We start from the raw sequence: 14,063 nt of genomic DNA on the forward strand, positions 1-14,063 counted from the left end.
GGGATTGAGTGTTGTGGCCTAAATGTCTGCATTCTGTATCAGTTGAACTAGATAGATAGAACTATCTATTGACTGATAGAACTAATGAACTAAATATGTAAAAGGTAATATGTCAGTGATACTATATGGTCTTACATAATTTAGGTGCTCTTATATTATAAAAACTTGAAGCAAAACTTGAAAACCAGGGAAGATAAATTAATATTGTTATGACTATTCTAAAATTAAATACATCATGACATTACCTAGGCAGATTCTTAAACATTTATAATTATCAGTCACATATTTCTAAGACCGTTCAATCTATGGGTATTGAAAAGAGACATTTAAGATATCATTACATTGAAAATATTAAAGTATAAATTCTTTATGCTTTAAGATAGATATGAAAAATAAGTGCTTTGTCATCCTCATGTTAAATTTTGTTCATATCAATTAAATAATTTAGGTGCCATGTAAATAAGAAGGATCTTAGTTCAGATGTCTTTTTGTTAGAAGATTTTGTGACAGAAAATTCAGATCAGTGGACACTATTGGTATTTAGAAATTGATATTCCTATAGCCTCAAAAACCAAAGGTTAAGAATCATATTTGCATCCTTTCACACCAGCTGGGATGAGTATAATTGAAAAAAAAGGAAAATAATAAGTGTGGGTAAGGGTGTGGAGAAAGGGGAAATTTTGCACGTTGCTGGTGGGAACATAACATAGTGAAGCTTCTGTGGAAAAGTATGGTGGTTCCTCAGAAAGTTGAACATAAAATTGCCATAAGACCCAGTAACTTAAAATAACTCAAAATAATTGAAAACAAGGACTCAATCACATACTTATATTATCAGTGTTCACAGAGCATTATTCACAATGGCCAAAGGTAGAAACAACCCAAATGTCCTTTAACAGAAGAATGGATAAACAAAACACACAATGGAATGAACATACAGTAGAATATTATTTAGCCATAAAGAATAAAGTTCTGATACATGTTACAATATAGATGAACTTTGAAAACATTATGCTACACAAAATAGGCCAGACACAAAATAAGAAATGTTGTATCTATCTACTTATATGGAATATCTAGAATAGAAAATTCACAGAGACAGAAAGCAGATTAGAAGTTATGAGGGGTTGTAGGGAAGGGGAAATGAGGAGTTACTAGTTAATTGGTGCAGAGTTTCTCTTTGGGGTAATAAAATTTTTTGGAAATAGTGGTGGTGGTTACGAAACACTTAATGCCACTGAAATGTACATTTTTAAATGGTGAAAATGGCAAATTTTATGTTGTTTATATTTTACCGCAATAAAAACAGTAAAAATAATGACCTTTGCAACATCACCCATTGCTTGCTTTCTTAAAGCCTCTTTAATATTCGTAGATCTAACTATAGTACAGCCTGGATATCTCTATAATAGAGGGATTATATTATATAAAAGTAGAAGGTACATCTCTGGTGGTATAATTGACTGAGTCCATTGTTTGCTCTGGGATCCAAAATTTAAATGTAGGCTTCTGAATTTAGGTTTTGTGTCCTTTCTGCCAAAAAGTCCTCACTTAATGTTGACTCAAACAGAGCAAGAATGGACCTTTTGAAAATATTTTTGAAGTTCTCCCCAGTAAGCAGGTAGAGTGTAGGAGAAAAGATGGCATAGAAAGAAATAGTTATCACTGTAAGTATCTGAGTCAGCTGTAAAAGTACTGATTGGTTCTTAGTGAGAAGTAAGCCCTGGTGGACATGGTAGGGCATCCAGCACACAAAGAAAGAGATAATGGCAGTCACCATGACTTTGAAGGGCTTATTGGATTTAAACAGGCCTCTCTCTTTCATCTTGTTGGCTACTCTTTTATAACAAAGGGTGATGATAAAGAAAGGCAGAAGGAAGCCCAGCAAGAAGCGGCCAATGAAAAAGGCTACATGAATCTTTTCCCCTAATATTTGCATCTTTTTGCTTTCCCAGTTAGGAGACACAGCATAGTTATTTTGGCAGGTCACTCTTCCTTTATGGTCATCATGTGTCTCCCTGAAAATCAAATAGGGCATGCCGAGGACAATGGCAGAGATCCAGATTACCAGGATGATGCTGGAAGCCCAGCGTGGGGTTCGGTGCAGCTGTGACCACACTGGGTGAAGAGTGAGAAGGTAACGGTCAACGCTGATGGCTGAGAGGAAGAAAATGGAGGCAAACATCCCCACTGACAAAGTGGCATTGAAGACCTTGCACATGGCAGTTCCAAAGCTCCAGTGATTGTTCTGAAGGTAGGTGGTGGCTATAAATGGTAGAATCAACGTAGAAATAAAATATGAGAGAATGAGATGAAAAAATAAGAGTGTATTGACAGTCTTTTTCATCTTGAATTTAAGCACCCACAGGTAGAGGCCATTGGTGATGGAACCAATTATAACGGACATGCACAGAAGAAAGGCGATGATCGCGTTTGAGGCAGGAGCTGGAAAGTGAGTGCTGTTTCTTCCTAAAGTGGAGACATTGAGCAAATCAGTAAAGTTGATCAGATCCATAATTACCTGTAGAGAGAGACAAGGAAAATAACCACAAAAAAGAAGCCAAAAAAAAAAAAAAGGTTAAAAGGTTAAATATGGAAACGCAAACAGTAATTTTTGCATAGTAATAGTCAAAATGCCACTATTTTTATTTATTTTATTTTATTTAAATTAGATTAATTAACATATAATGTATTACTGGTTTCAGAGGTAGAGTTCAGTGATTCATCAGTCTTATCTAATACCCAGTGCTCATTACATCATGTGCCCTCTTTAATGAAAATGACACTATTTTTAAAATGGTAAACAAAGGGGCACTTGGCTGGCTCAGTTGGTAGAACATGCAACTCTTGAATTCAGGGTTTTGAGCTCAAGACCCACGTTGGGCATGGAGCCTACTTAAAAAAATTATAAAATGACAATATTTCCATAATATTACAAATCAGATATTTTCATAAGCCTTTTATTTTTATTTTGTATGAAGAATTAAGAGCAGATTAATTTGAGCATCCAAAATAGAAATAATACAGATGAAATTAATGTGAAAGAGAAATAAAGTTTGGGATATTTTGACTTGAAGCAATAAATTTAGGTAGCTAAAAATCTTCTATTTAGGAATGAACCATAAGTCTGACCCTCCTTGTGGGTCATAACTTCTTGAACAAAGCAGTGTAGGATCAGTTTTACTTGACTAAGACTTGGTCAGGGCAAATGTTGTAATGAAATTGAGTAACAAAATTAACAACTACTGTAAATCAGTAATCATTTAGAGCTATAATTAGGTTTCTCCCATGAGCTAATTATTATATGTAGTAAATGCTGTTAGCTAGTAGTTTAACAGTCAACACATGATAAGAACCAATACTCATTTGGGAGCCCTAGGCTAGGGCACCATAATAGTGTGACATGCTGGGGTGTCTGGGCAGCTCTAGGGTTGGTTAAGGGTCTGACTCTTGATTTTGGCTCAGGTTGTGAGATTGAGCCCTGTCTCAGTCTCTGCTCTGGGCATGGAGCCTGCTTAAGATTCCCTCTCCCTCTCCCTATGCTCTCACCCCCAGAAAAAGATTGTAAAGTGCCTTCAAAATTATCAATCAAAGAGGAACATGTACTGTTGAATATAGTGGTAATTAATTCTTCCTTACTTGGGGAAAGAAAAGAGGGAGAAAAGTCAAGGAGTTTACATTTATCTAATTATTTTTATATGCTAGGAGCTTTATAAAAAAGTCATTTCTTTTTTCCTCATAAAGACGAATATTTAAACAGAAGAGGAAGTGAGGTTTACAGGGGTTAAATTTCTTATTTATCAACATTTCCCATGGTGCCAGCATTGTGGTAGGTGGGGAACCCTACCAGTGTTTTATGTTATTTCTTTGAAAATTATAATTCATGTGTAGTGTTTTGCTAATGCTCCATGAATCTGAGTATTTGATTATACAAAATATCCTATTTCTTGGATAATTATTCCTGTAGTATTGAAAATATGAATCTGAGAATGTTTTGGAAAATAGCTACTATATATGATAGTCATAGCAACAAATTGGTTTTTGATGAATTGGATAAATTGCTTTAATGGAGATTGCTGATGTTTTTTTTTCACTAAGCAAAAACATTCTAAGAATATATATAGAGAAGAAATAATTGTTATTAAAACCACAATTGCTTTAAGTTAATTCTGCCTTCTAAGGGAGTTGCAAAATTTTTCTCCAAAATAGAAAAATGGCCCTCTTCAGGAAAATACCTTAGTAGTCTGCTATGAAGTGTAAGGACATGGAATAGGTAGGCAACGATGAGTGGAAGAGTAGGAACCTGGGAAAGAGGCTGTGAAGGCCCTGGAGCCATGAGAAGAGGGAGGAGTGAGGATGGTCTTCAGAGAGGGGGGCCTCAGGAAAAACACGGCGGGAGGTTAGGAAGCTTGAAGAGGAGAAAAGGTCAGTGAGATATTCTGAAAAGCAGAAATGACACAGAGGCTTTAAAATGAGGAATTGTCTAATATTCAGGTTTAATCCATTTGCTATGCTTTAACATGGTGTAATGTCCCTTCTCATTAATCACAACTGTCTTGTATTGGTGGTTGCTTTGGGGAATTGAAGGAAAAGAGCTTGTGTTCATGATCTGGGATGCAGTGGGATGGAGAAAACAGACCAGCAGCAGGAGGTGCGATGTGACTGAGATGATAAATATGGTGGAAACTGGGTAGATATTGGGGTATGAGTAGAAATGGAGAAACAAAATTGCATGGAGAATTTCTGATACTGTGTATGGATGGCCTTTGTGTATCTGTGTATGTGTATCTGTCTTTGTGGTGTGTCTGTGGTCTGTCTGTATATCTCAGGTGCAGTTGTCTGCATATGTGGATATATAGTCTTGTGTGTGTCTCTGTGGTGTGTTTGAATCCATTGGGTGTGCATGGAGGTGTGTGTGTGTGTGTGTGTGTGTGTTTGTGTGTGATCTTTGTATCTGTGGTACAGTAATGTGTGGCCTTTGTGTGTATAGTGTATGGTTTCTGTGGCTTGTGTGCATTTATCTATGTAGTGTGTATTTATGTGGTGTTTGTATGTCTGTGAGGTGTGTGTGTGGTCTTTTTGTGTATGTGTATAAGACACTGGATACCTGAATTTTAGGGAAGTTATTTTTAAACAGTTGTGTGACCTCTAGAAGGGCATCTGAAAGTAATATAGGAATTGAACAAAATCAATATGGGTAGTGGTTCTGAAAAGTATATAAATTTTCCCAGGAACTTTGATTTATTGCATATACCAGGAGATTTCTTCATTTTTAAAAAGGATTTTTATTTATTTATTCGTGAGAGACAGAGAGAGAGAGAGAGAGAGAGAGAGTGGCAGAGACACAGGCAGAGGGAGAAGCAGGCTCCAAGCAGGGAGCCCGATGTGGGACTTGATCCCTGGACTCTGGGATCAGGCCCTGAGCCAAAAGCAGACACTCAACTGCTGAACCACCCAGGCATCCCATATTTCTTCATTTTCAATGATCTTTTAACATGGTTTTAAAGTACTTGAGTATAAATTAGTGGGGCAGAACCTGGGCTCTGGTGTCCCACAGAACTGGGATTCCATTCTATTTCTACCACTTACCCGCTCTGTGGACTCTTAACTCTGAGCCCCTTTCACCTTCTAAACCCCAATCAGTTTTTATGAGGATGAAATAACATAATGTATATAAAACACTTAGCTCCTTTCATGGCATACATTAAGCACTCTAACTTTTTACCTATTATTTTATTACTGCAGGTGACATTCCTTTCTTCTTCAAAGCCTCTCTGCTGAATTCTAGAGTTCCAGCAGTGATTTCCAGAAGAATCAAAATGTTCTTCTGTGGGGGCAGAAATTCTCAGATTTAGAGTTATTTTGAGACCTTGCTATAGTGATACCTTTGGCATGCTGGCTTTCAGGTAGACCCCACCTCTGCTTGGGAACACTGCTCCTGTCGGGATGGGCATGAGAACTTCAGGAAGCTGATCTGTGTTAATTTAGATACTTTATTGTAATGTAGTAGTACAGAAGTGACATTAAGTAGTATGTTCTTTTCTATCTTTCATACTAAAGCTCTAAAAACTTTCCCAAGAGTTAAATTCACTTACTCTTCTCTCAACAGTGTGTTCATCATTAGCAATGACCTATCCTGTGTAGTGCAACAGCATTTAATTAAAAAATAAAGCACTGGCCTTCCCCCAAATGATACTTTTCCTTTATAATGCTCAAATATGGAGATTTTTGATATATTGGAGATTGCACGGTCTCTACACTCTGCATCTGAATTTCCTGTTGAGTTCATTGCTGTGGCAGGCACTGTCCTCCGGCAATAGCACAGCCACTTATAGTCTTCCTCACTGCCTGCTACAGAGACTAGAAAGACGTGCACTCATTTTCTCAAATTTCCTTACAGCAAGTGATTCAGTTCTAATCATCAAGTGATTCATATGATTCAGTGAATCATAAAGAGATGCCACCTGTGTAGTTTCTGGGGTTTGGAAGCTGATCTGGAGTAAACCTAGATGGTTTATTTCAGATGATAGCACCAGGATAAAACCTGCTTGCCCAGGGACTCTTACCTTGGAGTTATATCGGCATGTCAGATGGTCTTAGGCAGGCCAGAGTGATTCTAAACCAGCAGTCTGTTCTCCACGGACAGAGACAAAAATCAGTGACACTGTTACTTCATTTCATCTGCCTTTCTTCTCACTGATGCTATTCCCCAGCTTTGAACCTACTATTTAAATATTCCTTGAGGCCTTCTTGCTCTTTCCCAGTTCCTTTTTCTGTGAAATATATGCCAAAGAGGAGGAGGTAGAGAAATGAGTACTTCTTCAAGTCCTTTCTCCATTTTAAGAGGAAATTAAAAAAAAAATTCCATAAACAGTCATTCTATTTAGGGTCGATAAACTTGTTGCAGGTGTTAAAACACTGATTAAAAATGATATCCTTGGGATCCCTGGGTGGCGCAGCGGTTTGGCGCCTGCCTTTGGCCCAGGGCGCGATCCTGGAGACCCGGGGTCGAATCCCACGTCGGGCTCGCTGCATGGAGCCTGCTTCTCCCTCTGCCTATGTCTCTGCCTCTCTCTCTCTCTCTGGGTGACTATCATAAATAAAAAATAAAAATAAATAAAAATAAAAATGATCTTCTCATATGTGGTCATCCATCAGGCACCCACTCTGCCTTGAGGGTAGCATGTTCATTAGCATGTGGAGCATGGTGTTGGGTACATAGGGAAGTGGTACATATCAAGCATGGAAAAAAGTGAGTCTGGAAATGAGCTACCTAATCCCGCTGGAGTGAAAATAGGAAGAAAAACAAAAATTGAGTTTCGCATTAAAATGAAATGTGTGAGGGCAGGGAAAAGATTAATATTATTTAGTTGGGAAAGATGAAGACTTTTATCTTTTGCTTGCATCTGTACAATTGTTAAAAATGGTTGTGAAGAACACAGAGTTGGGTACCATATCATGGAAGATGATCTCGTTATAAGGAATCCGCAACACAGGTAATATATTTATGAACTGAGTCCTACATTTCCTATTTTCTTCTGTCCAATACATCTCTGAAATTTTTTAGGATTAGCTTCTGTGTCGACCCTAGTGTCCTAATTTCTTTCCCGCTCAGTTTCCTCTTGATCTCTGCTCTGCCAGTAGAGAAAAATACATCAAAACCTCTGTGTGGCTTCAGTGCAGAAGCTCAGGAATCAGTTACCTAGTTTGTGTTAGAATCTTAATGCTTTCATTGCTACTGTAGCCTTGTTAGAAATAGGCTTAAATTTTAGTTCTCAATTCATTTGAGACTGTGACTTTCACCCTAAGAACTGATCTTCTTTGCTTCAGGATAAGTTTTCAAACTTGCTACTGGATTCTAAGAATGATTTCTTGCTCAGATTTCATGCCCTTTGGGTTAATTCACACATCTGGGAGCAGCCTGAGATATTATTTTATTCAAATCTGCTAATTTTGAAGATTAGCAAACTGAGGTGCAGAGTTAAGTGATTCACAGTAGTTTTCACCAATAAAAGAACAAGGGCTCCTTCCACTGCCCTCTGCTGTTTTATTGATAAAAAAGGTGGGGGATGTGGACTATGCTTTTCCTTCTCTTTCTTTCATTCTGTATTTTCAAATTTTATAATTAGTAAAATTAATAAATAACAAACATATTAGATACTGTTAACACCCCAAATATACAAGGGTTAGTACCACCATTAAAGAGCCTAAAATTTAACTCTTTAATAACTGTCCTCAGAAATACTGTAATTAAAAAAAAAAAAAAAGAAATACTGTAATTAGTGAGTTTTTTCTTCGAATAGATAGTTAAACCAATGACATTAACTCTTTTGGGAAATAAGCAGACTGTTTGAGGAAGTTATCTTCTCTTCTGTGGCTTTGGTGATGTGACTTCATTCATTTCACTTTTATATTTCACATCAAGTCAGGTGGTTTCAAGAAAAGCAGTCATGGAAACAGAAACTGTTTTATGTTGTTTTGATATAATCACAGTATGAAATATATGGAAATGTGGAAGCAGATGATGTTGCAAAATCAAATGCTTAAAAGTCTAGGAACTCATCTTTGTATATAATTTTTAGAGCTGAGAGACACCAAGGAATTAATTTCATTTAATTCCTGATTCTATAGGTGAATAGACTAAGACCCATAGAGATATTTGAGAGCTTCTCCTAGATTCCATTATTAGTTAATAAATGAGTTGGGACAGAAATAATGTACACTAAAAATACTGATGCACTATATTGATTGCACAAGAAAGTATATGATAGAAAAAAACTCCTATATAGAAATCTCAACTCTGCTACTTATTTGTATAACTTTTCTGAGTCTCTTTTCTCATTCCTAAGTGTAAAAAGAAAGAAAGAAAATCTCTGTTTTTTCCCTTGCATGAGATTTTCATGTTTTTTTTTTTTTTTAAGATTTATTTATTTATTTATTCATGAGAGACAGAGAGAGAGAGGAAGAGACATAGGCAGAGGAGAAGCAGGCTCCCCGCAAGAAGCCTGATGCGGGACTCAATCCCGGATTCTGGGATCACGCCCCGAGCCAAAGGCAGACGCCCAACTGCTGAGTCACCCAGGCATCCCAAGATTTTCATGTTTAATCCCTCAGTATTTAATATAGTACTTTGTACAAAGTAAATTTTATTTTATTTTATTTTTTAATTTAAACTCAATTAATATATAATGTATTATTAGTTTCAGAAGTACAGGTCAGTGATTCATCAGTCTTACATAATTCCCATCACATATGTGGCATCCTTAATGCCCATCACCCAGCTACCCCATCCCCCACACTCCCCTCCCCTCCAGCAACTCTCAGTTTGTTTCCTATGATTAAGAGTTTCTTATGGTTTGTCTCCTTCTCTGATTTTGTTGTTTATGTTTTCCTCTCTGCCCCTGTAATCCTCTTTTGTTTCTTAAATTCCACGAATGAGATATATGATAATTGTCTTTCTCTGATTGATTTATTTTGCTTAGCGTAATACCCTCTAGTTCCATCCACGTCATTGCAAATGATAAGAATTCATTCTTTTTGATGACTGAGTAGTGTTTCACTGTGTGTGTGTGTGTGTGTGTGTGTGTATTGTGTATATATACACATCACATCTTTATTCATCTGTCGATGGACATCTGGGCTTTTTTCATAGTCTGGCTATTGTGGACATTGCTGCTATAAACATTGGGGTGCAAGTGCCCCTTCGGATCACTCCATTTGTATCCACATCCTCGCCAACATCTGTCATTTCCTGACTTGTTCATTTTAGCCCTTCTAATTGGTGTCAGGTGGTATCTCATCGTGGTTTTGATTTGTATTTCCCTGATGCCAAGTGATATGAGCATATCTTCATGTGTCTGTTGGCCATTTGTAAGTATTGTTTGGAGAAATGTCTGTTCATGTCTTCCTGTTTCTTGATTGGCTTATTTGTTCTTTGGGTGTTGAGTTTGATAAGTTCTTTATAAATGTTTTGATACTAGCTCTTTATCTAATAAGACATTTGCAAATATCTTCTCTCCTTCTGTATATTGTCTTTTGATTTTATTGACTGTTTGGTGTGCAAAAGCTTTTTATCTTGATGAAATCCCTAAATGGTTCATTTTTGCCTTTGTTTCCCTTGCCTTTGGAGATGTGTCTAGCAAGAAGTTGCTATGACTAGGTCACAAAAGTTGCTGCCTGTGTTCTCCTCTAGGAACTTGATGGATTCCTGTCTTACATTTAGGTCTTTCATCCATTTTGAGTTTTTGTGTATGGTGTAAGAAAATGGTCCAGTTTCATTCTTCTGCATGTGGCTGTCCATTTTCCCAGTACCATTTATTGAAGAGACTTTTTTCCATTGGATATTTTTTCCTGCTTTGTTGAAGATTAGTTGACCATATAGTCGTGGGTCCATTTCTGGGTTCTCTGTTCTGTTCCATTGATCTATGTGTCTGCTTTTGTGCCAGGACCATATTGTCTTGATTACAGCTTTGTAATAGAATTTGGAGTTAGGGATTGTGATGCCACCAGCTTTGGTTGTTTTTTTCTACATTCCTTTGGCTATTCAGGGTTTTTTCTGGTTCCATACAAATTTTAGGGTTATTTGTTCCAGCTCTGTGAAAAAAGTTGATTTTGATAGGGATTGTGTTGAATGTATAGATTACTCTAGGTAGCATAGACATTTTAACAATATTTGTTCTTCTAATTCATTAGCGTGGAACATTTTTTCCATTCTTTATATCTTCCTCAATTTCTTTCATGAGTGTTGTATAGTTTTCTGAGTACAGATCCTTTGCCTCTTTGGTTAGTTTTATTCCTAGGTATCTTATGGTAAATAGTTCAAAATAATTGTCTCAATGTTTATAGTTATTAAAGAAGATGGTTCCTGAAATGACTAGCTTAGGAATGTTGAGGAGAGCATATACTAGGTCTTAGAATCAGTGTGGTTAAAGGCTTAGCAAAAGTGAGCAGTGCTTTGTTTGGCCTGGTTTTGCATTTTTCAAGATCACTTCTTACCGCCCTCTATGTCCCAGCATAGTAGGAACAAAGCAGGTGTTAGCTCAGTGGTCTCCATTCTGGCTGATGTCAGAATCACTTGGAGGTCTTTAAAAAAATGCAGAGTATCCCTGAGATTTAATTTATTTATGTACTGTTCATCAGATATTTGAAGTATTTGAAGGACTGTTCTTGGCATTAGGGATACAGAATAAATGAGAAGAGCTTTGTTTCCATAGAGCTTACATTCTAGTGGGAAGAAATGGACAATAATAAAGTTATTAAAGTTAATAAAGAAATATTACCTAGCACTATAGTATTATAAAGAATATAAAACATGGAGATGTGATGAATACCTAATTGGTTATTCTAGATAGGGTAGTTGGGGGATCTTTCTGTAGATGACATTTAATGGGATTGGAATGATATGAAGTAACCAATTGTACAGTAATTAAGAGGAAAAGCAGGGTGGGGGAATGAGTGAAATAAGTGATGGAGATTAAGAGGTATAAACTTCCAGTTATAAAATAAATAAGTCACCGAGATGAAAAGTACAGCATAGGGAATGTAGTTAATTTGTAGTTATGTATGGTGACAACACTTATGGTGAGCCTTGAGAAATGTATAGAATTGTTGAATCACTGTTGTACATCTGAAACTTACATAACATTGTATGTCAACAACACTTTAATAATAAAATTTTTTAAAAGGAATATTTTTTCGTTCTATCTTTTATGTTCTCTAATGTCCTTTTTAGTGGATAATTTTTCTTTGTAATTACGACCATTTAGACTACCAGTTTATCATTAAAGTTATAACATTTCCTTAGAATACTATTTTATAATAGACCTAAGTATATTGGACTCTGTATAAAAATGTGAAGTCTCTTATTATTTAAATAGGCAGACATATGTAATTACATAAGGTAACACCATCCTATTTTATTCCCATTTTATACAAACAGAGCACTGTTTGTTCAAGAAAAGTTACATTTAATAGATTACTACTGGAGTGGTTTATTTCTCTACCAGAAAGTATATTTTATGCATACTGCATTTTCTTTTTTAAAAAATATTTTATTTATTTATTTATTCATGAGATACATAGAGAGGCAGAGACATAGGCAGAGGGAAAAGCAGGCTCCATGCAGGGATCCTGATGTGGGACTTGATCCCAGGACCCCGGGATCGCATCTTGAGCCAAAGGCAGTTGCTCAACCACTGAGCCACCCAGGCATCCCTACATTTTCCATTTTGTATGTAGTGGCTTTTCAGTGATGGTGACGGTGCTTTCAATGATTTGCTTTTTAAGAAGTTAATTCTGGGTTTCAGGGGCACCTGGGTGGCTCAGTTGGTTAAGTGTCTGCCTTTAGCTCAGGTCATGATCCTGAGCACCTATGATCAAGCCCTGAATCAGGCTCCCTGCTCTACAGAGAGCCTGCTTTTCCCTTTCTCTCTCTGCCCCTCCCCCTGCTTATGCTCACTTGCTCTGTCTCTCTGTTAAATAAATAAATCAAATCTTTAAAAAAATGAAAATAGGGACACCTGGGTGGCTCAGTGGTTGAGCATCTGCCTTTGGCTCAGGTCATGATCCCAGGGTCCTGGGATTGAGGCCTGCCTCAGGCTCCTTGCAGGGAGCCTGCTTCTCCCTCTGCCTATGTCTGCCTTTCTTCTATGTATCTCATGAATAAATAAATAAAATCTTTTTTAAAATTTAAAAAATAATATTAATTCTGACTTTCAAATAAAAAGCATTAAAACTTATCATTATAAAGAATATATAAACACTAATTCAAAGAGATTTATGCACCCCTATGTTTATAACAGCATTATTTACAATAGCCAATGTATGGAAACAGCCTAGTTATCTATCAATTGATGAATGGAAAAAGAAGATGTGATGTGTGTGTGTGTGTGTGTGTGTATAGAGAGAGAGAATGGAATATTATTTAGCCATAAAAAGGAATGAAATTTTGCCATTTGTAATGATGTGGCTGGAGCTAGAGAGCATAAGGCTAAGCAAAATAAGTTAGATAAAGATAATTACCATATAATTTCACTCATGTGGAGTTTAAGAAATAAATGAGCAAGGGGGGAAAAAGGGAGAGAGGGAGAGACAAGCCAATAAACAAACTCTTAACTATAGAGAGAAAACTGATAGTTACCAGAGGGGAGGTAGGTGGGGGGATGAGGGAAATAGGGGATGGGGATTAAAGAGTACACTTATGATGAGCAGTGGGTGATGTATGGAATTGTTGAATATTGTACACCTGAAACTTTTATAACACTGTACACTAACTAATTGGAATTAAAATAAAAATTTAAAAAAATTATCATTCCAAACCAAAAAAAAAAAAAAAAAGAAAAGAGAAAAGAGGTAGAGCATTACCTTTCTATTTCTTATCTGTTCTTGCTCTCCTAATTGGGTCTCTCCATTTATTGGAATCTTTGGCTCATGACTTTTTAACTTTATTCCATGGTTTATGACTTGCATTCTTCTCCTTGGCAGGGTCCTTGTTATGACAGCCTTCCTGGAAACAAGAATTGAGCTTTATTCAGGAGAGTTCTGGGGTTTGCTCCTAGCCTTGTTGGATATAATTCACCTCATCAGGCTCCAGATCCTCTCCATATCTGGACTGTATTCCTGGAGCTGCAGGTAGGATGTATCTGGAGGAGAAGCTGAAAGTGAGGTTGGGAAGTTGGCCCAGATCTTGATTATGAGAGGACTTGGATTCAGGTCAGTTCTGGGAGAGAAAAGTTTGAGGTTTGGAGCACAGGTGGAGGGAGAGGCTTTCTATAGAAGTGAAAGAGTTAATACCCTGGATAGATTTGTTACCCTGCAAATTCAAACCCAAGGTAATCTGAAAGTGAACAGAGGAAGGATGTTGGAAAGTGATGAAGGTTTAGAATTTCCAATGAAAGTAATAAGAGGTATATAAAAATAATGAGTATTGTTAAGGGTCTGTTTGAGGTTGGGGAACACTCATTTGTGGGTCTATCCTCTTGGGAAGGGGGAGAATTACCTCATTGTGCACATTTTAAATTATGGGGCAGTAATTTTTTTAATAAATTTATTTTTTATTGATGTTC

The 14,063-nt window shown here is 36.8% G+C and overlaps 1 protein-coding gene and 1 long non-coding RNA gene across 3 annotated transcripts; one reads left to right on the forward strand and one right to left on the reverse strand.

The window, feature by feature from the left end:
• Positions 1–814: 814 nt before the first annotated feature.
• GPR33 (G protein-coupled receptor 33) lies at positions 815–6,871 on the reverse strand. 2 transcript variants are annotated; one of them, XM_035719965.2, is made up of 2 exons: positions 6,567–6,871; positions 815–2,469 (listed from the first exon to the last, which is right to left on the reverse strand). In XM_035719965.2, the coding sequence occupies exon 2, from the start codon at positions 2,405–2,407 to the stop codon at positions 1,496–1,498; it is 912 nt and encodes a 303-aa protein (XP_035575858.1). In that variant the 5' UTR covers positions 2,408–2,469; positions 6,567–6,871; the 3' UTR covers positions 815–1,495. The 2 variants fall into 2 exon arrangements, with proteins under 2 accessions (XP_035575858.1, XP_025299230.1); XM_025443445.3 differs by having other exon boundaries at positions 815–2,521.
• On the forward strand, positions 2,127–13,680 carry LOC118355513 (uncharacterized). Its single transcript, XR_004818119.2, has 3 exons — positions 2,127–2,254; positions 2,360–2,452; positions 13,483–13,680. It is a non-coding gene; the product is annotated as an uncharacterized LOC118355513 (long non-coding RNA).
• The last annotated feature ends 383 nt before the right edge of the window (positions 13,681–14,063 follow it).

Source organism: Canis lupus, chromosome 8 (genome assembly GCF_003254725.2).
Source record: "Canis lupus dingo isolate Sandy chromosome 8, ASM325472v2, whole genome shotgun sequence".
NCBI classification, from domain to species: domain Eukaryota; kingdom Metazoa; phylum Chordata; class Mammalia; order Carnivora; family Canidae; genus Canis; species Canis lupus.

Excerpts from the sequence above, each read along its gene's own strand:
- GPR33 (XM_025443445.3), bottom strand. The coding sequence starts at position 2,515 with ATGGATCTGATCAACTTTACTGATTTGCTCAATGTCTCCACTTTAGGA.